General features: G+C 45.4%; 1 protein-coding gene across 1 annotated transcript in view; it reads right to left on the minus strand.

The window, feature by feature from the left end:
• LOC124777529 (lactosylceramide 4-alpha-galactosyltransferase-like) overlaps nucleotides 1–26069 on the minus strand; it is a 455476-nt gene that overhangs the window by 189792 nt on the left and 239615 nt on the right. Inside the window, exon 2 of the mRNA XM_047252975.1 lies at nucleotides 17793–17848. Within this exon, the coding sequence (XP_047108931.1) occupies nucleotides 17793–17833 (41 nt within the window). The 5' untranslated portion in view covers nucleotides 17834–17848. The remainder of the gene's footprint in view (nucleotides 1–17792; nucleotides 17849–26069) is intronic.

Consider the following 26069-nt stretch of genomic DNA (forward strand, 5'->3'; position numbering starts at 1 on the left):
ACTCGGCTCCGTCAGACTCTTCACTGGATTCCACGCCGTCCTCCTCACTGGCCAGTTCCGTTTCCGAATCGCTTTCTTCTAATATTCGTAATAATTCCGCATCCGTTAGTTTTTGTACGTTTCTTGTGTCCTGTGTTTTACGTTTCTTAGGTTCTGAAGGGCCCGCCGTGTCACGATTGTCTTCCATTTTCAGTCCCACAACAGAGAAAAACTGTAGGGAAAACACACGAACCGCACCCGCAAAAATTGAAAACAATACGTTCTTAGAGTGCCTGCGCAATGAACCACACCGAATGGCTGTGCCCGACTAAACTGTGGCGCTGAGAAACAGCTGAGTGTCTCGCCGCGCAGGCGCGTCGACGGCATATGCACTAGTATCGGCCGGACGCGCTGGTGCGCCGATGGCAGTGAACGTGTTAACCCAGTATCGCCGGTGAATGCGACGTTGTTGACCGGTACCATAAACAAAAAAACTCCACCCAAACAGGCCATGAAAACCCTACGGTAACCGGCCGGCCGCTGTCATCCTCAGCCCGTAAACTCACCGCTCTCCCGCCCGTATGTCAGTTTACGAGGCCGGAGCTGCTACTTTTCAGTCAAGTAGCTCCTCAGTTTGCCTCACAAGGGCTGAGTGCACCCCACTTGCCAACAGCGCTCGGCAGACCGGATGGTATTCATCCAAGTGCTAGCCCAGCCCGACAGCACTGAACTTCGGAACCGGCGTTACCAGTTCGGCAAGGCCGTTGGCTACCGGTACCATAAACCGTTTCGATAATGCAACAGTGGAAAGCTTGATCCGAGTTGGCCATTAAGTTTCCCTTCACCGATAGCGATACAGTATCGTGTAGCAGGATCGAATGTGTTGCAAAAATCACGAGCGCCTGGACTCGGGACAGACGGGATACTGTAACTGCGAGCGGCAACCACAGAGGGTTTGATGACTGTTACACAATAATGATTTCGGTAACGTAATACATTGCTAGACTGATACTTTACATGTACGTAGCCCTGAGGCGCAATTATTAGTCAGTGGATGCTGACGACAGTGTCAGTAGCTGAAGGACAGTTACACATTCGGTACACAAACCAACCTATGCCACATTATCAGCATAGCTGGTAGCATGAAATTAAAGCTTTTTTGTGGGGACCTCAGATTTCTGGCTGGACTGATGCTGCCTGTCACGATTTTCTCTTCTGTGCCAAACTCTTCTGCTCAGAGCAGAACTCGCTGCCAACGTTCTCCATTATTTTTGGATATATTCCAGTTTTTGTCTTCTCCTGAAATCTTTACCGTCTACAGATACCTATTTTACTATGCAAGTTATTCCCTAATGTATTAACACATATCCTATCATCCTGTATCTTATTCTTGTCAGAATTCTTCATAATATGTTCCTTTCCTTGTTGATCCTGCGGAGAACTACTCATTTCTATTCCACCAAATTTTCTATGTCTTTCAGTAGCACAACATCTCAGACGTTTCGATTCTCGTCTTCTCCGGTGTTCCCACAGTCCATGGTTCACCTCTACACAACGTTCTGGTCCAAACTTAACGTTCTCAAAAAACTTTTTCTGTACATTAAGGGCCATGTTTGACGCTGGCAGACTTCATTTGGCTAAGAACCCCGTCTTCACCTGTACTAATGCTTTTTACCTTCTTCTTGACTCACCCTATCTGTGTTATTCTGCTTCAAGGGGAATAGAATTCGTTCATATCGTGGTCACCAATTTTGGTGTTGGGTTTATTGTTAATCTAATTTCTTCCAATCTTAATTACTTTCCCCTTTCTTCGGTATACTGTCAGCTTCCATTCTGTGCTCACTAGACTTCATTCCATTCAACAAGTCCTATAGTTCTTCTCGTTCCAACGGAAGATAGCAATGTCGCCAGTGAATCTTACCCTGAATTTTAATCACAGTCCTGAACATTTACTTCATTTCCGACATTGCTTCTACGATTTATTGTGTGTAGGGGTGAAAGACACGCTTTTTAATCCGATCACTTCGTTCCTGAACATCCATTCTTGTTGTTCCGCCTTGGGGTCTAATACATATTGTTTGTAATGGCGGACAAAAAAACACTTGAGACATTCGCAACGGCACTCTAGTGGATTCTAGCAAACCTAGATTTACTTCTGCACAGATTCTACAACACACACAAAATATTAAATAAGTTTATTAAAACTTGAACAGTCTGAAATGCTTAACTTGGAAATAATTCATGTCCATAGGAATATTTATGTATTTGTTACTGCGGATGAACGCTATGACTTTCGTCATTTGATACCATTACAGAATGAATCTCCCAAGATGCAGTTGACTATAAACTTCGATGCTGTTCTGACTTTTAATACTACGTAAGTACTCTTCCAGCAGCGGTGCCGTATCGAACCTCTTGAGAGCGTGTCTACACCGACAGCTCTCATTCGTTGCTGCGTCAGGCAGCGACTGTCCTTACTTGTCGTTTTGTCGTGCGATACCAAGTTTGCCATTGGACCTCGTGCTTTGGACTCCACCACATTGTACACTGAAGAGACAAAGAAACTGGTACACCTGCCCAATACCGTGTAGGGTCCTCGCTCGAAACTGCCACAACACGACGTGGCATAAACTCGAGTAATATCTGAAGTAGTGCTGGAGGGAACTGATACCACGAATACTGCAGGGCTGTCCATAAATCCGTAAAAGTACGACGGGGTGGAGATCTCTTCTGAACAGCACGTTGCAAGGCATCACAGATATGCTCAACAATGTTCATATCTGGGGAGTTTGTTGGCCAGCGGAAGTGTTTAAACTCAACAGAGTGGACGTGTGGAGTGTCGCATTGTCCTGCTGGAATTGTCCAAGTCCATCGGAATGCACAATGGACATGAATGGCGTATCCAGACGTATCAGGAGTCCCCCACTACTCAAACTGCACACGCCCCACATCTTACAGAGCCTCCACAAGACTGACAGTGCCTTGCTGACATGCAGAGTCTATGGATTCATGAGGCTATCTCCATACCTGTACACGTCCATCCGCTAGATACAATCTGAAACGAGACTCGTCCGATCAGGAAACATGTTTCCTGTCATCAACAGTCCAATGTAGGTGTTGACGGGCCCAGGCAAGGCGTAAAGCTTTGTGTCATGCAATCATCAATGGTACAAGAGTGGGCCTTCGGCACCGAAAGCCCATATTGATGATGTTTCGTTGAATGGTTTGCAAGCTGACATTTGGTGGCCGCGGTTCTAGGTGCTACAGTCTGGAACCGCGCGATCGCTACGGTCGCAGGTTCGAATCCTGCTTCGGGCATGGATGTGTGTGATGTCCTTAGGTTAGTTAGTTTTAAGTAGTTCTAAGTTCTAGGGGATTGATGACCACAGATGTAAGTCCCATAGTGCTCAGAGCCATTTGAACCATTTGAACTTGGTGGCCCAGCACTAAAATCTGCAGCAGTTTGCGGAAGGGTTGCATTTCTGCCACGTTGAACGATTCTCTTCAGTCGTCGTTGGTCACTTACTTGCAAGATCTTTTTCCGGATGCAGCGATGTCGGAGACTTGGTGTTTTACAGGATTCCTGATATTCACAGTACACTCGTGAAATAGTCGTACGGGAAAATGCCCACTTCATCGCTACCTCGGAGATGGTGTGTCCCATCGCTCGTACGCTGACTATAACACCACGTTCAGATTCACTTAATTCTTGATAACCTGACATTGTAGCAGCAATAACCGATCTAACAATTGTGTCAGACACTTGTCTTGTATAGGCGTTGCCGACCGTAGCGCCGTATTCTGCCTGTTTACATACCTCTGTATTTGAACACGTATGCCTGTACCAGTTTCTTTGGCGCTTCAATGTATATTAGCCAGAGTTAGTTATAGCTTACGCTTTTTTTGAGAATTTCGAACATTGCTACTATTTTGCAATGCCAAACGCTTCTTCTAGGTTGACAACATGACCTATGAACATGTATTTTGTTAAGTTTTGCTGATTACAGTGAGATATTTATGACAAATTGTTCCATGTGGAAAATGTCATGAGGCGCAGTATAGCTTACACCCAACTACCACATATGATCCCGCGCTAAGTTCTTGTGTGATCACGTGAACAACCATTTGTCGCCCCCCATTGGCTGCCCGCAGGACGCCCTTGTTAAGGAAAGTTACATTTCCTGCCCTCTTATCGGCCAACAGTCGAGAACAGGTATTCCAAAATAGCTTGAAAATAAGTTTTCGGCGTCAGTTCTCACGATAAAGTCGCTCTGGGCAAGAATGTGCTCTGAGACAGATATAAACTCAGTGCGACAGTGCGTTCTTATTCAAAATGGATTGTGTTTAAGCATACCAGTGTATTTAACAAAACGTAGTGGCACACATTACACCATTGCAATAAAAGCATTGCCGAGTACCTGAAAAATTTAGTATGGTTCAGGGGATTTAGAGAATCCTACGTCCTCATTAGAGTCACGATGTGTACCTTCAACAAACAGTGCGAATTCTTCTGCGAGAGGGACACAATTATTATACGCCGCCAGGTGAGTGCACAGAAATTTTGCGACATGTGCCTGAAATGAACACGTTCAACAGCAATGTCCACGTGATCTGTCAGGCTGTTACAGCTAATCCATATCACCAGGTTCAAGCCGACCGGTGTGGCCGAGCGGTTCTAGGCGCTTCAGTCTGGAACCGCGCGACCGCTACGGCCGCAGGTTCGAATCCTGCCTCGGGCATGGATGTGTGTGATGTCCTTAGGTTAGTTAGGTTTAAGTAGTTCTAAGTCCTAGGGGATTGATGGCCTCAGAAGTTAAGTCCCATAGTGCTCAGAGCCATTTTTGAACCAGGTTCAAGATCTCAAAACAATTAGTTGGGGGTCCTCTATCATCTGTAATATTTTGAACCTAGGGCGTCCAGGGAAGGGCGACAGATCACACAGATCAACATCATGTCACATGATCTGCACCCAGCTCGCTCGTGTATTGGCAAATCGCAGTGTTCGATCTCTGATCGTTAGAAATTGCCAGGCAATCTGATGAATCCCAAGCGACAGATAGCCAGTCTTTCATAATACGGTTGTCTGGTTCCGACTCGTTTTTCTAGTTGTTATTCGAAGTTGACTTTTAATAATTTTATTTCATTTTGCTATGTGCAGTGGCGTTAGAACTTTACGATAGAATATACGGTTACAGAAGGAACATGAACCTCACTCAAAAGTTAAGATAAAGCGGAGTTGTAGCCATTATTAAGAAGGGATAAATATCTAAAAACATTGATACCCTTCGATTTTGCAGTGAGCAGCATTTTGAAGCTTGTTTTGTAAAAGTAGAAATTCGTGGGAAGTCACAATTTACTGGGCTCCTGCTGGTGAATATTAGCAACTAGACGGGGTAATATTAAGAATGTAATATTAAGAGTTGAATGTTTAGGGCATACCTATTCAACAGCCATACAGAGGTCCCCTGTCATTTGATATATTCTAACTCTCCGTCACAAAACTTACAACACGAGTTATGGAAACCAGAGTGCTGCTGTTGGTAGCATTTCTATAGTCACATCGAAATTGCGAAACCACTATGTAGATATTTCTAGTTAAATTACAAGACTAATTAAAGAAAAAAGGAAATGTAGATTTTAAAAAGCATGCAGAATCGATAGATGTACACAGCCCACTTGGCGTCAATGAAAAATGTAATGAACACTAATAACTGGTAGCATTTAACCGTTTCTTCTGTCCCACGCAAGACTCAACAATGCTTTTCTAGAGACAATGCTGTAATCATCAGGTAGTCAATGTGTTCTGTAACATATTCTACAGTTCCCAGAAAAAGTGCTGCAAAAATGGCAATTCTACTTATTATTATTATTATTTTATTCTTTTAGAATATTAGACGACGTGCAGAGAGATCAATTAGCACTGCCGCTAAACATAGCATTTCATTTTTCGTAGCAGAAACACACGGCACAGTGCCGTTCGAAATATTGGCTGAAACTGCACACTAAATCGCGATATTACCAGCGATCTGTGTCGCTCATATGTGTTGGGGGGGGGGGGGGGGGGGGAGGCAGCAATGTTCGGACACCTCGTATAGTGTTGTTAATAATAATCAAATCGGTAACCAAGCATAAGGCATTTTAATTCAAATTCAATAATCCCCCCAGGGGGTCCACAACTCTTTCGTGGATACGTGCGTGGCGAGCACGGGGCCCCGAGCCATTGCAGCCTTCTTTCTCTCCCGGGCTGCATTTCCTTTCCCTTCCCCTCCTTTCCCCTCCATACCCCTTTCCCCTCGCCCTCTCCTCTCCCTCTATTGGTGTCCTTGCTTATGTTGGCCCCCGCTATCCTCCTGGTTCTGTTGGTTTTACACTCCGGCTTTGTTGCGTAATCATCTCCTCCTTTTGGCATTCCTTGGTCCCCCTCTGGGGTTTGACCTCCATTCCAAAATTTCTCTTCCGTAGTGTGAGCCATTTGGGGAAGAGCACCTTACCTAGTGTCTCTGACGTGTGCCCTACTAGTACATTCCACCTTCTCTTTTACGTCGTTGTCTGATGCTAGGGTGCATAGCCAGCACGGTAGCCAGCTCGTGTGGTGGGGTCGCTATGTACCCTTTTGGTTGAGCCCCCTGAACACACAGGGATCACACTTCTGATACCTGAGCTGTGACCTCCTCATGCATGCCTTGGAGTGGTTGCTCGTCATCCTGGAGCATCGGAACTCCCGGCAATGGCCGCCGTGCCAGACGGCCCTTGCTGTGGCTGGGTGGCGCCCGTGAGGAGAGCCCCTGATCGGAGTGGGTGGTATCAGGGCGGACGCTATGCAGATGAAACGCATACGGGTCCAAAACTCTGGCCGCTCTTCTGCGGCCGTCTCTCTGCGTGGTACTGATTCCTCAAGTGCTGCTTCTCTTGCCCCTTCGGCCTTCCCTTCCGTGGCTACCCCCTGGGAGGAGGGTCAGGCCCGTCGTCTAGGGGCAAAACCCTTCCCCCATTATCTAGTTTGCACCAGGACTGATGGAGATACTTTCACCAGTGTCAAACCTTTATTCTTTGTGGAACACATTGAAGACAAGTTCGGCGAAGTGGACTCCCTGAGCAAGATGCGGTCGGGTTCGTTACTGATAAAAACTGCTTCGGCTGCCCAATCTGCGGCCCTTCGTGCCTGTACCCATCTTGGCACAATTCCCGTGTCCATTACCCCTCACCAGTCTCTAAATATGGTACAAGGTGTGATTTTTCACAGAGACCTCATCCTTCAAACTGATGAGGAACTTCGAGACAATCTCGGACGGCGGGGTGTTCACTTTGTTCGGCGTGTTCAGAAGGGTCCTAAAGATAATCGTATTGATACTGGTGCCTTTATCCTGGCCTTTGAAGGGGATACCCTTCCTGAGAAAGTTAAGATTATGGTCTATCGCTGTGATGTGAAGCCGTACATCCCACCTCCTATGCGGTGTTTTAAGTGCTTGCGTTTTGGCCACATGTCTTCTCGCTGTACCCAGGTCCCTCTCTGTGGTGACTGTGGACGTCCACTCCATGAGGGGAGTCCCTGTGTTCCCCCTCCTGTATGTGTAAATTGTCATGGTAGTCATTCTCCACGTTCAGCAGATTGCCCAGTCTATAAGAAAGAAAAAAAGATACAGGAGTATAAGTCTCTTGATCGTTTAAGCTACACAGAGGCCCGTAAGAAATATGCACGATTGCACCCTGTGTCCATGACATCTAGTTACGCCTTGGTTACCTCTTCATCCCTTCCTCCCCCTTCCTTACCCCCATCCCGGACCCCTCTCCTTCCCCCCTCCCCTGCGGCTCCCACCCCTTCTCCTCTGGGCGCCGCTCCCCCTCCCCAGCCGGAGAAGTGTCCCACTCCTTCGGCGTCTGCCGGTCAAGGGCGCCTCTCCCGGGATGCCCCTTCCCGGCACCTTCCAGGTCAAAGGTCTGCTGCAGCGCGGCGACCGCGAGAGCCGCGGTCTATCGGCCCCCAGGTCGCCCGGTCTCTTTCTGTTCCTGATCTTGCTGCAGCTGGCTCCATTATGCCACACAGCCCTCCTCGATCTCAGCCTGAAAAGAAGAAGAAACATAAGTCCCGGGACAAAGAGCCTCTGGTGTCACCGGAGGTCCCTTCCCCGGCTTCACAACCGGATTCTGACCTGTCGTTTATGGATGTCGCCCCCTCCTTGTCGGTGACGGGTGGGGACCCGGCGGTATGACTGGATTTAGCGTGTTCAGCCCTCATTTAAACCATCGTTCTGTGGTTCTCCAATGGAATTGTAATGGCTACTATCGTCACCTTCCGGAATTGAAATCCCTTCTTTCGTCCTACTCAGCAGCTTGTGTGGTTCTCCAGGAATCTCATTTTACTGATGCTCACTCACCGACCCTCCGTGGGTTCCGTGTTTTCTGTCGAAATCGGGTCGGACCCTTGCGGGCTTCTGGTGGCGTTTGTACGTTGGTCCGTACAGACATTGCTAGCACGTGGATTTCTCTCCAAACTACATTGGAAGCGGTTGCTGTTAGGGTCCACTTAGACTCTGCAGTCACAGTATGCAATCTTTATCTCCCTCCTGACAGGACTCTTACACCTGCTGCCTTAACCACCCTTCTTCAGCAACTTCCTCCTCCCTTCCTCCTCCTTGGGGATTTTAATGCTCATCATCCTTTGTGGGGCAGTGCCTTTCCATCTAGACGAGGTCTTCTTATAGACCAATTTATTGCAGACCACGACCTGTGCCTTCTTAATGATGGCTCCCCTACTCATTTCAGTGCTGGTCATGGTACCTTTTCTGCCATTGATCTTTCTCTTTCTTCTCCCTCTCTCCTCCCTTCATTACACTGGTCGCCACACGACGACCTTTGTGATAGTGACCATTTCCCGTTGATTATCACGCTCCCTTCCCGCTCCCCGATGGACAGGTTACCTCGTTGGTCTTTCCACCGCGCCGATTGGCCTCTATATACTGCACAGGTCGAGTTTTCTCCCTCTTTGTTGGGTTGTATTGATGACGTCCTACGTGACGTGTCTGACGCGATTGTTCGCGCTGCTAACCTTGCTGTCCCGCGCTCATCTGGACAATTTCGTCGTCGGCAAGTCCCGTGGTGGAGTACGGCCATTGCCATTGCCATCCGTGATCGCCGTCGAGCTTTGCAACACTTTAAGAGGCACCCATCTGTAGCCAGCCTTTCTACCTTTAAGCGCCTTCGCGCTAAAGCCCGTTATTTAATCAAACAGAGCAAGCGGATATGTTGGGAACGATTCGTTTCTTCCCTTGGTTCCACTGTCCCTCTGTCACGGGTATGGGCTACACTTCGCTCTCTCCAAGGTTGCCATCGGCAGTCCACCCTCCCAGGCCTTCACCTCCCAGATGGCATTTGTACGGACCCATTAGTTCTCGCAGAACATCTTGCGACCCATTTTGCAGTGGCATCAGCGTCGGCCTCCTATCCAGCTGCTTTCCTTCATCAAAAACAGCAGGCTGAAGCTGTCACCTTATGTTTCACCACTTGTGAGTCAGAATCTTACAACGAACCTTTCACTGGATGGGAATTTCTTTCTGCTCTATCTTCTTCTCATGATACGGCCCCTGGCCCAGATTCCATTCATAACCAGCTGCTTCAACATCTCAGTGCTCCACAACGGCACCATCTTCTTCGGGTGTTTAACCGTATCTGGCTCCAGGGTGACTTCCCTTCTCAGTGGAGGGATAGCATTGTGGTTCCTGTCCTTAAGCCTGGTCAGAACCCCCTATCTGTTGACAGCTATCGGCCAATTAGTTTGACCAATGTTGGTTGTAAGTTACTTGAACGGCTGGTAGCCCGTCGGCTCACTTGGGTCCTCGAATCTCGGGATCTATTGTCCCCTTACCAGTGTGGCTTTCGAGAGGGACGATCTCCAATCGATCATTTGCTTCGCTTGGAATCCGCAGTTCGGCAGGCTTTTTCCCAGCGTCGCCATTTGGTTGCAGTGTTTTTTGACCTTCGCAAGGCCTATGACACGGCCTGGCGCCATCACATCTTACTAACCCTTCATCAGTGGGGTCTTCGGGGCCCACTCCCGATTTTTATCCGCCAGTTCCTGATCCATCGGTCATTCAGAGTTCGAGTTGGTACTGCTTTTAGTTCTCCACGGACCCAGGAGACGGGCATCCCACAGGGTTCTGTCTTGAGTGTCCTTCTTTTCCTCATTGCTATCGATGGACTTGTGGCCTCTGTCGGTCCCTTGGTTGCCCCTGCCCTGTATGTGGATGATTTCTGCATTTGGGTTAGTTCCTCCTCGATGCCATCTGCAGAACGGCAGCTCCAGGTGGCTATACGGCGTGCCTCTGCATGGACCCTCTCACACGGGTTTCAATTCTCTCCTTTAAAATCGCGGGTGGTCCACTTCTGTCGCCGTACTACGGTCCACCCTGATCCAGAGCTCTATCTCGCTGCACAAAGATTGCCTGTGGTTCCACAGTTTCGTTTCCTAGGTCTTCTTTTCGACAACAAGCTCACTTGGCTGCCCCATATCAGACTCCTGAAGGTAGGTTGTTTCCGCAAACTCAATGTCCTTCGCTTCCTTGCCCACTCCTCCTGGGGTGCGGACCGTTCCCTCCTCCTCCGTCTTTATCGTGCTCTAGTTCTGTCACGTTTGGACTATGGTTGTCAAGTTTATGGTTCAGCTGCTCCTTCCACGCTGCACGTGCTGGATCCAGTCCACCATCGTGGTATCCGTTTGGCCACCGGTGCCTTCCCTACTAGCCCTGTTGATAGTCTCCTGGTTGAAGCTGGGATCCCCCCCCTTTCTGTTCGGCGGTCCCAGCTTCTGGTGTCTTATGCCCTTACTATCCGTTCTTCTCCCGCTCATCCTTCCTATTCTATCCTATTCCCAGACCATGGACGTCGCCCGCCTGACTCCCACCCTCGGGCGGGTTTACCGGTTGGACTGCGCCTTGCGTCTCTAAACCGTGATTTTCGGCTTCCTTCTTTGTCCTGTCTTCCTCGCTCCCTCCCCTCCACCCCTCCTTGGTTAGTTCCTCGGCCTCGAATTCGGATGGATCTCCGCCGCGGTCCGAAAGATTCCATCCCCCCCGGTGGTGTTCCGTTCCTTTTTCCGCCAAATTTTAAGGGAGTTTCGGGATGCTGTTGTTGTTTACACTGATGGCTCTAAATCTGCTGATCATGTTGGGTATGCCTTCACGTCCTTTGTTGGAACGGAAAATCATCTACTGCCACCCTCATGTGGGGTGTTTACTGCGGAATTGATGGCAATTTCCCAGGCCCTTACCTTTATTAAACAATCCCAACACAACCGCGTTTTGTTATGTACGGACTCGATGAGTGGCCTTCTTGCTATTGACCGGTGTTTTTCACGCCATCCCTTGGTCTCTGCCATCCATGACCATCTCGCTGATCTTCACCGTGCTGCTTGTTCCATTGACTTCCTATGGGTCCCAGGCCATGTGGGTATCCCGGGTAATGAGCTCGCTGATCGTTTGGCTGGGGGAGCAGTTACTTACCCCCCCGTTTTCTGTAACCCCTCCTGCAGCAGATTTACGGCTTCACATCAAATCCCACTTTGCCCAGTCATGGGCCAATTCTTGGGAGGCTACTCCACTGTCTAATAAACTTCGTGCCATTAAGGTGAATCCAGGCCCATGGCGTTCTTCCTTTCGCCTCTCCCGCAAGGAAGCGACCACACTGTGTCGTCTCCGCATTGGCCATACCAGGCTGACCCATGGTTTCCTTTTGCGTGATGAGCCACCCCCGCTATGTGGTTGTGGAGCCTTCCAGTCAGTGGCCCACATTTTGGTTGAATGCCCCCTTCTTTTGGCTCTGCGTGCTAAGTACAGACTCCCCCACACTTTACCTTTGATGTTGGCTGACGATTCCCGGATGGTCTCTCTGGTTCTAGGTTTCCTTCGGGAGAGTGGTTTTTATTCTCAGTTTTAAAGTTTTTAATCTCCCTCTGGTGTTGGGGCAGGGCGGTGAGTGTTTGGGTGTCTCCCACTGTAGGCAGTGTTCAGAGATTCCCGATTCACCTCTCTGACCGGAATCCTCTTTTCTTTCCCTTTTACTCTGTTTTTACCCCTTCATTTTAAGGCTTGGTTAGTTTTTCTATTCCCATACGTACTTTCTGCATTATAGCAGTTGTACCTTTTAAGTCACAGGTGGTCTTGCCTATGCTGCTTCAGCATAGTGTTGGGTTCGTTCTCTTGCCAACTTCCCTCATTTGTTTTTACTAATGACAACGTGACTGCCCTTTTACGTTTCCCCTTTATCCGTTTTATTTTTCTGACTATACTGAGATGTCCCGTTAGCAGAATGGAGTCTATTTGAAACGAGGGACTGATGACCTTGCTGTTTGGTCCCTTTAACCTCAAACAACCAACCAACCAACCAACCAAATTCAATAATGCTACGTTTGATTCCAGTTCATGTTAAGCTTTACATTCTATGAAAGACGTACGATCCTGATGACAACAGTTATTGAAACATCGTAATGAATGAAATTACATTAAGCGATCTAGACGACATTATTCATAAGAAAAAGTAATACGTACAGTTTAGGGAAGTAGCGGTGACCCATAATTTACTAGTCCTCTTAAAGCTACAGGTATGCAAACTAATTGTGTGTGAGGAGTGCATTGGGTGCGCTGGAGGAGTTCCTTGTGCTGTAAAGCTGCAACCTGTGACAAGGTCTTTGTGGGTCACATTATAATTGCTGCCGCGCCGCGCAGCATTTAGTGATAATTCGCAGCCTCGAAACACCGACTGAGTCCGCCTTCGGTAATTAACTGCTCAAAAGGAGATTTGAACCACACTCGTGAATTATTTAGTTTGTTTTTAATCTCTTCTGAAAAAAATCACAAACCTCTGGCACAATACACTTTCGCTCGCAGGAAGGCGCTGTGTAATATAGATAAGAAATTTCTGTGTTCGCAGTTCGGCTCCACGTCGTAAATTTTTGGTCAAATGCCGGGATAAAATCATAACAAGTGTTTCGTAATAATATGTAATTTAATTATAAATTTCTATTATACATTGGTTACACAGTGTAGTGTAATGGTTACATAATAGATAAGTAAGTGTAGGATGTTGCTGCCCGCGGTAAGCCCGACGGGCCAGCAGCGTAGTCTCTCTGCGCTGTTTTTGCATTTCTTCTTCCATTCTGCCTTAGTTCGTTCTGGAATTCGCTCGGCACCATAATTTTTAGGCTTTCTGGATTCTTTTCGACCAGAGCTTTCCTGTGACGCGTTTTCTATCAGTCTGAGCATATTTACGAGTCATATGATGGTTCAAATGGCTCTGAGCACTATGGGACTTAACATCTGAGGTCATGAGTCCTCTAGAACTTAGAACTACTTAATCCTAACTAACCTAAGGATATCACACACATCCATGCCCCAGGCAGGATTCGAACCTGTGACCGTAGCGGTCGTGCAGTTCCAGACTGAAGCGCCTAGAACCGCTCGGTCACAGCGGCCGGCGAGTCATATGAGACGACATCTTTCATTACTTTGTAGTTTTCAATTTAATACCGATTTTCATTTATATTCCGGTGAATACTTCGCAAGCCACCATATGGTGCGTGGCGGAGGGTACGTGGTACCCCTGCTAGTCATTTCTTTTCCAGTTCCACTCGGAAATGAAGCGAGGCATACACGGCTGTCTATGTGCCTCAGTACAAACCCTATTTTCTTTTTTTTTAATCTTCGTTGTCCTTATGCGAAATATACGTAGGTGGCAGTTGAATCGTTCTGCAGTCAGCAAATGTCGGCACTCCAAAATTTTCTCAATAGAGTTTCACGAAAAGAACGTCATCTTGCCTCCATAGCTTCTCATTTGATTTCGCGAAGTATCTCGGTAATATTTGCGTGTTGATCGATCTTACTAGTAACAAATCTCCAGCCCGACTCTGAACTGCTTCGATCTCTTCAGTTAATCTAGACCTGGTGCATATCCCAAACTCGCGAGCAGTACTCAAGAATGAGTCGCATAGTGTCCTCTACAGGCGACCCACACTTTCGTAAAATTCTCCCAATAAATTGAAGTCGACCATTCGCCTTCCCTACTACAATCCTTACACGCTCCTTCCATTTCATATCGCTTTGCAGCGTTACACCCAGATATTTCAACGACGGGGCTGTGTCAATAAGCACTATACTAAGACCGTATTCAGACCTTAAGGGATTGTTTTTCCTGCTCATCTGCATTAACTTACGTTTTTCTACATTTAGAGGAACTGCCAGTCATCACTCCAACTACAAATTTTGTCTGATTTATCCTGCGCCCTCCTACAGCCACTCAACGTCGACACCTTACCGTACAGCACGACATCATCAACTAACAGCCGCTGTTCATTCTGTCCGTCAGATCATTATGTACACAGAGAATAGAAGCGGTTCTGTCACACTTCTCTGGGTTACTCCTGCCGATACCCTTGTCTTTTATCAACATTCGATGTCCAGGACAACGCAATGGGTTCTTTTCCTTAAGAAGTCTTAGAGGGATTCACATATCTGGGGACGTAATCGGTATCTTCGGACCTTCATTAACAGTCGGCAATGCGGCACTGTGTGAAACGCTTTCCGGAAATCTAAGACTATGGAATCTCCCTGTTGCCCTTCACCCATGGTTTGCACGATATTATGTGAGGAAATGTCAAGCTGAGTTTCGCACGAGCGATTCTTTCTAAATCCATGCTGATTTGTTGGCAGAAGCTTTTCAGTCTCAAGAATGTTTGTTGTATTCGCAATCACAATATGGTGAAGAATTTTTCTGTAAACCGTCTACACTGGTACGATGACGTCATAGGCAAAACAAATACTACGAACACACGTACAGACCATTGTGGGCTCAACAGTATACGCCTTGTAAGTCTCGTAGCTATTAGCGATTCAAATCTGGTGGTATTTTGTCACACAACAAAGTTAGACTGAGAAGCGAATGGACGTTTACACAATGAAAGTAAACCTGCATTCTTGAGCGGCTGAGCGCCCTGTGTTTCCGATCGTGAACAGGGCGGTGAGGATCGGGTACACTGTAGAATCTACCAACATACCTCGAAGATTCACTTAAAGTTCAGACCGCGCATGCAGTGATAGCTCACGGTAAGATGGGTCCTCAGCCCTTGAAACTGGCCGCTGAATTGGCTTACACTACAGCGACATAATTCGGACAATCATCCACGACAGTGAGACAATACACTGAAGATCTGTCACGTACCGGATGGCTGTGTCGACCCGGACTGTACGCAATGTCTCCCCACGATCAGTTTGGCCTAAGGCGTCCACTATGAAAACTGTGGAAGCATAAGAGATGGGTAAGGGAACATCTAGAATGGAACGTGAATCAACGGTGTCGGTTCCTCTACATTGAGTGCAAAATAGTCAGACGCATGATACTGTTGGTAGAAGAAACGTGCTTTGGTACGAAGTCGCCTGCACATTCAAGTACGCAGTCGCCGGGTTTCAGCAAGAAAGTGTGAGAGTCATGTTTTAGGCCCATATCATACATGGTTTTCGGACAACTCTCTTCGCATTCGAGGCTGATTTGGCGCTGTACATTACCGGAACAGGATGTTCCAGCCTATTTTTCACTCCTAAGATCTCGGCGACAGGGTCGGCTTTGACGACGATAATCCAAGAGCAGACTGCGCACAACTCGCGAACACGCGTCATTCAAGAGCCAAGAATCACGTGTGTTCATTAGCCAAGCTGTATCTGCTGAAAAATTCTGTTGAGCATTCTTGCGACCAGTTGGAACTTCCATAGTCGCAGGAAACTGCCTTAGGCTGCTTTCACAGCGGCGACTTCGTCGTGGTAACAGCGTGGTTCAGTCTCTCATTAGCCAAGCTGTTATCTGCTGACAAATTCTGTTGAGCATTCTTGCGACCAGTTGGAACTTCCATAGTCGCAGGAAACTGCCTTAGGCTGCTTTCACAGCGGCGACTTCGTCGTGGTAACAGCGTGGTTCAGTCTCTCATTAGCCAAGCTGTATCTGCTGACAAATTCTGTTCAGCATTCTTGCGACCAGTTGGAACTTCCAGAGTCGCAGGAAACTGCCTTAGGCTGCTTTCACAGCGGCGACTTCGTCGTGGTAACAGCGTGGTTCAGTCTCTACAAAGCGCGATTATTCGTGCAGTTGAGTTGCGCGGTTGAATCGCCGAGCACGTGACTGAACCGTGCAGCTGAAACTGAGTGGCGAGAACTGTCTGTGTGCTTGCCGAGCAAGTTACGGAAGGTGTCTGAGGAGAATATATTGCTTTTCGGTTTTTTGTTGAAAAGGAAGTACAGACGTCAACGAAAGTATTGAATTTTCGCAGTTGCGGTGCAAATATTTTGCACATCTCCTCCCAAGCAATACATTTTTCAACCTTGCCTTCTACTGTTCCTGATCATATGGACGACATAGGAGACAATCCGAGCAACCCTCTTGTATTTTTTGCTGTTAATGCTGTCATTTACCATCTTAAAGTCGTCAGTTGTTCATAAACCAATCGCAAAATGACGTAGACAAGGTATCTGTACGGTGCAAAAAATGGCAATTGACTCTAAATAATGAAAACTGTGAAGTCACCCACATGAGCACTAAAAGAAACCAGTCAGATGTCGTTTACACAAAAAACACACAAATCTAAAGGCTGTCGACACGTTTGATGTAGCGCCATTGCAACGATCCGCAACCAAGGGTCATCGCGCAGCCCTTCCCATAACATGTGTTTATCTCGGAAAGTATGCGTTTAAGGACCTATGTTTATTGGACTTACTTTTCTTGTCTTGATCAATATTACCACCTCTCAAAGTATTCGACACCTTTTTTTGAACACCCTGTTTAAGCCATGATTGTTGGGGTAATTTCACGCACAGAGACCGAGTGCATCATTTTACCCCACTTCAGTTTGACACTAATGGAGGTAGGTAGCTAAATGCAATTTAATGAACGCATATTTAACAAGTCAAAATAACACAGTGAATCATTTTTATCAGAATGGGTCCCTCTGTTCAGATGAGGATGTACATCCGTAAAACATAGAGAGCTTCTTGGATGGCGGGTGAATAAGAAATGCCGTCAGTGCTGTTCACAACGGAAATTCTGACAGCGCCACCCGACAAAGTAGGCCAGAGGCAAAGGTGTATGCGTAGTATGTGGTGAATTTGAGAAAGATAGCGATAAATGGTACCTGTGTATTTCTTGTGCTTTTGGTATCATTCTGAATAGAGTGGGTGGGACAGCCCTGAAAACTGTAACTGTGACTCCCGTCTGAAGAAGCATTAGTTGTTCTTCAGATATGCAAGAGACCAGTCACTCGAATCTTCTTTATTTCTGTCGCTATTTTGTCAGAAAACTATTTTTTTATATCTATTCCTTAGTTAACTAAGCTGATATTTTCGCCTTTTACCATTTGAGAACTATGTTGTTCAGTGTTTTGCTTAATAAAAGTAATATTCAAAACATATATTTTGTGCTGTACCCGGTATGTCGGGTAAAATGACACAGTCCGATGATGTTATACTTACCAGTTTCTTTTCTAAAGCATGGAGTTGTAAATTTATAGTTTTAAGGTATGTTACAGTAAACCAATGTGGCCAATACTCTACGTAAATTGGAGCCTCTAGGTGTTATATAATAAAGATTATAATCAAAATCCCTTAGGTGCGCAACCACCCCATTTTCCGCTAACCGTTTTTTAATAGTGTAGAGTAACGAACTGTTCATCTTCCACTTGCGAAGCCATTTTATTCCACCGTGACTGGACGCTGTACTATTCCTGGCAAGCTAGATTAAGATGCCAGAAATTTCTATGGAGGTAATTAATATTTTGTAGAACTCACCCACGGCGCTGGTCAGGGATCAATCTCTTTACGGCAGCCATCCATGACGGAATTTTCTGGAAAGAAATTCACAAATCGTTAAATACTATCTAACGTTTTTTCGCTGTTTGAAACTTTTCTTTAATTGTGCTACAGCTTGTCTTATCACACACCCGCCCTCAGCCCTTCCTGTTACAGCCACATATAGTAACTTAAAAGTTATTTATGGAGAACTGCAATATTCACATTACCATCATCAACTGTAATACGCACAGTTCGTCATTAAAATTGTACGAATGTCAAATAGGAACGCCATCGGTATGATTTCAGGTCATCTATGGAAATGATTCAGGGAGGCATTACGTCACAGACATTCGGTATCTTCGAGTGTTAGCTCTCATGATAGTATCCTGACACCATTTTCAATAAGAAAATGCTCTTTCCACACGCATATTGTCTGAACTGCATGCTTGATGTTAACGTACGCTGTTTATAACATATACAATAAAAACTAAAGTCACACACGAGAGGGATGATTTTTTTATTTGATGTAGAAAATGTTAGAATAATAAAATTTATTAGATTTGCCATCAGACACAATACTTTCATCATTAACATTTTTGAAAGTAAAGTCCTGGGAAGGGAAGGAAGAGGATGGACCACGAAGAAATATTTGGAAGAAATCGAGAAGAGAACAGAATGTGACAGTTACATGTAACAATGAACAGCTAATGACAGAAGAAAGTTGTTGCATTCACAAGATTTTAGGCTTTAGACTGTGTGATGTAAAATTACATATATTATTATTATAAAAAATAAATGAATTAGTCGTATTTTTACACACTGTAAAGAAAATATGAGAATTTTAAATATCTCCTTTGCATAACGACAGGCTTTTACACCACATATTCCCGATCACTCCCTTATTCTCCTTCGTGACACTATGTACCCTCCCTCCCATTTACTACCCATCATTGTCGATTTATATGCTGTTGCAGTACGAATTGATGTTGGTAATATGTGCATCCCGAAAGAAAGGCTAGCAGACTTTCAAGGCTGCGTGGTGCTGTTGGAATTTCTTTATTGTATAACTCTTGGATGATAACTTTCATCTAAGGAATCTTGAACCATCTCGGCTTTGAACACTAATGTATTACTACAATGAAACTTGCTAGCAGATTAAAACTGTGAGCCAGATCGAGACTCGAATTCTGGACCTTTGCCTTTCGCGGGCAAGTGCTCTACCATGTGAACTACCCAAGCACGACTCACGCCCCGTTCTCACAGCTTCACTTCTGCCAGTACCTCGTCTCCCACCTTCCAAACTTCACAGAAGCTCTCCTGCGAACCTTGCAGAACTAGCACTCCTGGAAGAAAGGATAGTGCGGAGATATGGCTTAGCCACAGCCTGAGGGATGTTTCCAGAATGAGACTTTCACTCTGCAGAGGAGTGTGCGCTGTCCGCGAAAGGCAAAGGTCCCGAATTCGAGTCTCGGTCTAGCACACAGTTTTAATCTGCCAGCAAGTTTCATGTCAGCGCACACTCCGCTGCAGAGTGAAAATCTCATTCAGGTATTACTACAATGTAGAATTTTAGTAAATTATTTACCTTTTTGTTTATTTATTTAAACGGGTACTTACTATTTTGTATCCACATTTGGAAATGTTCATTATATACGATCAAAACTAGACATTAATCATCGTCCTTACAAAATACCAAGTCTTTAAACTATTATTGCACGAATAATAAGTAAATGTATTATATTCTCATTAGTTCCTGTTGACGAGTTAGATAAATTTATAGCCATATGATGTTACGATCAAAAAAATACCGTTGGACAGTAAAGCACGACAGTGGAAGCAGACTGGTTACGAAGCTGGCAGGACGCGGTAAGTGTCCGGTACGAGCAATCGTAAACGTTGATCCGTTAGTATTACTCTTCCATCGGCAGTTATGAGCCAGATAGAGTTATACATGAGCAGTATGTGGAATGGAAAAAAGAGACTCCAATACCAGCGCTGGTTCACATTCTACAGCTCATAAACATCAATTAAAGACATACAGCTCGTCAACATAATTTAAAGACAAAGTATAATTCCGCCAGTACTGTATCAGGACGTGCCTAAGAGAAATTATTGTACCATTGGAGTTGCTGGAAGGAATTTCCATCACAATCTTTCTTTATCCTGAAGCAGCGAACACGTAAAAGGATACTTACCTGCTGCGAAAAATAAACGCTTTTGTTTTTTCAACAAAGTTCTCAACAGTCCTCAACAGTGCAACTTCAAAAAAAATCTCGCCACTTTAAAATTCATTCAATTTAAGTATGCATAGTTTAATTTCGAATGTGATATGTTATTTTAATTACTTATAAGCATAAATATTTTCCCTTCTTTCCTGTGCTGTTTATGAAAAGTGTCGAATATGGGTTACCTTGTTTGTCCCTGAGCGACAGTGGTTAGCATTGAAATGTACTCGTAGGTAAACAAATTAAGTAAGGTAATTTTGGTTCCGAATACTCTAAAGCGAGGTGTTGAGTGAAGTATATATTGAATAGAGATAACCTTGTTCATGTCACAGTAATTAAATTTTCCTGTGATAAACATTGACCGAACAAAAAATGTTGGATGTCAATATTACTTCATACAAGTACACATCATGGGCGAATATGTAAACGATTAGACTTGCAGTTCTGTACATCAGGTAGAATGACCACCAGAGTGCGTTAGTGTTGTTCATGTTTTGTGTTGTTACCAGGCTCCGTAGGGTATATAAGAAGCATGAACAACGTCAGATGATGAGTGATCATTACGAAGGACAGAGAGTAGCCGAGTACTCGTGTGAGATAGCATTATTAGCACTTCACAGAGTGAAAGCTGTTTCATTCTGGGTCTAGAAATGGCTGGATGGCCGAATCGTGCAATATCCATATTGGTGAGGCATTCAGATGTGACGTTGATCCGATGTTGGAATAAATGGGATCGTGAGTGAAGGTGTACTCATCATCAAAGTTCTGGTCAGCCATGTCTGACCACTACAAGTGAGGATCATCGTATCATGCACCAAGTACATTGTAACCCCTGCCAGTCCACCCCAGCCATATGGCATCATGTAATAGACTCCCTGCAACATACTGTCATCCCACACTCTAATTGGAGGCTAGCTGCAGCCAGACTAGGAAATTACCGTCCCGTATATCTGCTGCCGTTAATACTTTACCACAAACGGCAGCGTTTGGAGTGGACCGAAAACCGGGGGTGAATGGTGACTAGTAGTGTTTAGTGATCAATCGCGGTTCTGCATTACTGTAGGTGGCCATCTTCCAGATTATGGCCGCCACCTGAGAAGAGGTCTCCAACTCCCAAAGTTTTGGAAAGCCGTAACGGTGTTACTCCTCGTGTCATGGTGTGTAGAGCTATAAAGTATGGCTTCAGGTTACGTTGGTAGTGACTGAGGGGGAACTACACTACTGGCCATTAAAATTGCTACACCAAGAAGAAATGCAGATGATAAACGGGTATTCATTGGACAAATATATTATACTAGAACTGACATGTGATTACATTTTCACGCAATTTGGGTGCATAGATCCTGAGAAATCAGTACCCACAACAACCACCTCTGGCCGTAATAACGGCCTTGATACGCCTGGGCATTGAGTCAAACAGAGCTTGGATGGTGTGTACAGGTACAGCTGTCATGCAGCTTCAACACGATACCACAGTTCATCAAGAGTAGTGACTGGCGTATTGTGACGAGCCAGTTGCTCGGCTACCATCGACCAGACGTTTTGAGTTGGTGAGAGATCTGGAGAATGTGCTGGCCAGGGCAGCAGTCGACCATTTTCTGTATCCAGAAAGGTCCGTACAGGACCTGCAAATTGCGGTCGTGCATTATCCTGCTGAAATGTAGGGTTTCGCAGGGATAGAATGAAGGGTAGAGCCACGGGTCGTAACACATCTGAAATGTAACGTCCACTGTTCAAAGTGCCGTCAATGCGAACAAGAGGAGACCGAGACGTGTAACCTATTGCACCCCATACCATCACGCCCGGTTATACGCCAGTATGGGCGATGACGAATACACGCTTCCAATGTGCGTCCACCGCAGTGTCGCCAAACACGGATGCGACCATCATGATGCTGTAAAAAGAACTTGGATTCATCCGAAAAATGAGGTTTTGGCATTCGTGCACCCAGGTTCGTCGTTGAGTATACCATCGCAGGCGCTCCTGTCTAAGATGCAGCGTCAAGGGTCCTTGCTGATGCAAACGTCGTCGAACTGTTCGTGCAGATGGTTGTTGTCTTGCAAACGTCCCCATCTGTTTACTCAGGGATAGAGACGTGGCTGCACGATCCGTTACAGCCATGCGGATAAGATCCGTGTCATCTCGACCGCTAGTGATACGAGGCCGTTGGGATCCAGCACGGCGTTCCGTATTACCCTCCTGAACCCACAGATTCCATATTCTGCTAACAGTCATTGGATCTCGACCAACGCGAGCAGCAATGTCGCAATACGATAAACCGCAATCGCGATAGGCTACAATCCGACCTTTATCAAAGTCGTAAACGTGATGGTACGCATTTCTTCTCCTTACACGAGGCATCATAACAACGTTTCACCAGGCAACGCCGGTCAACTGCTGTTTGTGTATGAGAAATGGGTTGGGTACTTCCCTCATGTCAGCACATTGTAGGTGTCGCCACCGGCGCCAACCTTGTGTGAATGCTCTGAAAAGCTAATCATTTGCATATCATAGCATCTTCTCCTTAAGTTTCACGTCTGTAGCACGTCACCTTCGTGGTGTAGCAATTTTAATGGCCAGTAGTGTATTATTGGCAACAGTTCCATGTGATCGTATTGTGACTACTAGCATAAGCAATCTCTCACGCTCTTGTTTGTAAGTTTGAGTCGTAATTGCAGTGTCGCTTGTGCGAACCCAGCTTGCAAAACCTCTTATGCAGCTCCTGGATTCGAGATGTAGTGTTATAGTTGGCTACGGATCCAGAATTGTTCCGGCGTAACGTCAAGCGGCGGTACATCGGTCAAGAATATTAGAGCAAAGAGGACTGTGAGACGTCAGACAATAGTACGCTGACCGACCCCTTCTCTAGGACGACGAGACAGTAGCGCCATCTACATGAAGAGGACAGGAGCGCCGCGGAGCCTGGCCGCAGCCCAGTGGAAGTCTAACCGACCTACGAGCTCTACAGCAGTGGCTTATGAACTGTATTGTTTCGCTTGTATTACGAGTTGTATACACTGAAGAGACTTCTTATTTGACTGTCGCCAATTGCTTGCTACATACATTGTAAATTCCCAAAGTTAAGTATAGTCACTTACCTGTAATAAAAATTTATTAACACGATTTGCTTGAAATGATGTCACCGATCCGAGAAAGAAGGTTTCCTAGGCATCCTATATTAGACGAGTGGACAGGACATGACATTGGAGACGACGAGGATGGAATACGTCGGACGGGCATGTTGGAAGAAACAAATGCAGGCAAGGCTAACAATTTTGTTGCACGTATTACCATGAGAGGCAATGCTCAGCCGAAATTTTGCCGGGCCAGAACTGTTCGCATTGCATTACGGGACAAAGTCGCTGCCGAACTTAAAGAATTGCAAGATAACGGAGATATTGCGCCCGTACAAGGTAGTCAATGGGCTAGTCCACTGGTTTTGCTCCCCAAACCTTCTGGTCGCATTCGCCTCTGTGTTGACTTTAAATCTTCAGTCAACCCACAAACTGTGATTGATACTAACCCATTGCCACGCCCAAAGGATCTCATGGACAGATTAGGTGCTGGTCGTTACTTTTGTAAAATTCATTTGCGTGACGCATATCTTCAAATACCACTAGATGAAGAATCTCAAAAAGTGTGTGTTGTGAACACTCATTACGGCTTGTTTCAGTATCCGCGTTTGCGTTTTGGCAGTGCTTCCGCACCCGCCATTTTCCAACGGTTTTTGGAACAACTGACTGCCCAAGTACCAAATTGTTCAAACTATTTGGACGATATTGTCGTATCAGGTCGTACATCTGAAGAACACATTGCAAATTTGCGTGCTTTATTTCGTGTGTTATCTGATGCAGAACTAAAGTGTAGACTGGAAAAGTGTGATTTTTTTTAAGCTTGAACTACAGTACCTTGGTCATCTTATAAGCAGTCAAGGTGTGCATCCTCTTCAGTCACATTTGTTAGCCAGACGAGACCTACCAGTTCCCCGCAATGTCACAGAATTTCAGTCAGTGTTACAGAAAATGAACTATTATATCCGCTTCGTACCGATTGCTGCACAAATCGCAGCTCTATTGCATCGCTTGCGTTGCAAGAATGTCCTCTTTGTTTGGGCAGCTGAGTGTCAAGAAGCTTGGAACCGCGCGACCGCTACGTCGCAGATTGTTATCCTGCCTCGGGCATGGATGTATGTGACGTCCTTAGGTTAGTTAGGTTTACGTAGTTGTAAGTTCTAGGGGACTGATGACCTCAGATGTTAAGTCCCATAGCGCTCAGAGCCATTTGAACCATTTTTGATCCTAACAAACCAGTTGTGTTGCAAATTGACGCTTCCTCTTATGGAATTGGTGCAATGCTTTCGCGCAGAATTGGTGACAAAGACAGCCCTATTGCTTTCGCATCAAAAGTGTTGTCCAAAGCTCAACGTAACTATTCACAAATAGAGAAATTCCACCACTACTCGCATGGCAGAAAATTCTACTTAGTAACGGATCACAAGCCATTGCAATCCTTGTATCATGCGACGAAACCGGTTCCTGTACGAATTGCCCAAAAATTCAAGGATGGGCTTTGTCGTTGTTTCAATACCAGTACGAGATTGTGTATCGTCCGACAGCTAAACATGGTCATGCGGATGCACTTTCACGTCTTCCTCACACAGAATTTGACGCTTCTGCTGCATCTTGTTGTCATATCGATGCTGACGATTCTTATCACTTAAATCTTTACTCTGAACTATGGGAAAATTGCACATGTAGGGAAGCAGCCTACTCACACTGTAGTAAATTCACATCAGTTTCCATTGTGTGCCAGCCAGTCTGCTGTAACTAGCTCTGACGTCATAAATGTTGCGCAATACCTTAAAAATCAAGAAAATGACCTAAAACTTTTCTAGCATGTCAGGAATAATACTAAATTAATGTGTGTTAAATATCAGTTCGATAACTTCAGCCATTTTCGAAATTTGGACGTTTTTCTAAAAAAATCATTGGCGCAACAGAAAAGAGCTAGAGACTTCAAAATTTATATTTAGATTCATCTCTCATAATGATTTAATAAAAACAGTACTTTGGATTTCACAAATTAAGACTTTAGTGGAAATTCATGATTTTCTGGTTTTCGTCTCAAAACTGAAGGAAGCAAGATAGATTAAGTAGGCTAATAAATAAGGCTAGGATGTTTAGATTTAAATAGATTGGAGGTCCGCTATGACTATGAAGATGTGAAAAGTTTCTTTTGAATACCTATAAAATTACAGCGATAGCGGATCTCAAAAGGGCCAGTTCAGAGCTCATCTACTGCGTGCAGTGTAATTAAATTAATTCTCTCGCCCAAAATATTTAACTTAGCCACGTCAAAATTTTATTATCAATACTTACCTGCGTGCTGAATGCACGTTTAAATTAAGAGCTTCATCGGCCATCAGCAAAAGAAGCTATAAATTATTATGTAACTTGAAGTGGTGCGTTACTAGCCCAGCGGCTAGTCGGGAGAGCCGATTTGATCAGGCGTTCCCTTAGCCGTCCGCACCGCGGCTATATATATAAGAACGCTGCGCGAGGAAGGAAGGCCCCAGTTCTCTCCAGAAGCTGAATAACACGCCATCTGTGTCGGGAGTCGCGTCGCATCGGTATCACTGCTACAAACAGCCTCGGGTGCCGTATTAAGTTACTAGAGATACGCGGAACCATGAAATCATTTCAAGTGAAGGGTTAATTCTGGGATGATTTTCATTATCTAGCTTCAGTTTGCGTATTGTCGTATTTTCACGTGCCGTCGCGGGACAGACATTCTACCAATTATTTAGCGTGGCGTTTGATGAAATACTCTCATCAAATTATGGCGAGCATTCATTTCAATATTTAATTCGGACATTTATAGTTGCATCAGCGCATTAGACTCTGAACTGCTCTGTTAGTTAGGTTGAAAGGATACTTGTGTTTTTTATCAGTGAACTTCAGAATATACTCAACTATTTTGGAAAATCGTTTTTGATTAGAAATCCCGGACAATCTCCTAATTCCTCAGAGCTATAAGCTGCAGCTATAAT

Source organism: Schistocerca piceifrons, chromosome 2, assembly GCF_021461385.2.
Source record: "Schistocerca piceifrons isolate TAMUIC-IGC-003096 chromosome 2, iqSchPice1.1, whole genome shotgun sequence".
NCBI classification, from domain to species: domain Eukaryota; kingdom Metazoa; phylum Arthropoda; class Insecta; order Orthoptera; family Acrididae; genus Schistocerca; species Schistocerca piceifrons.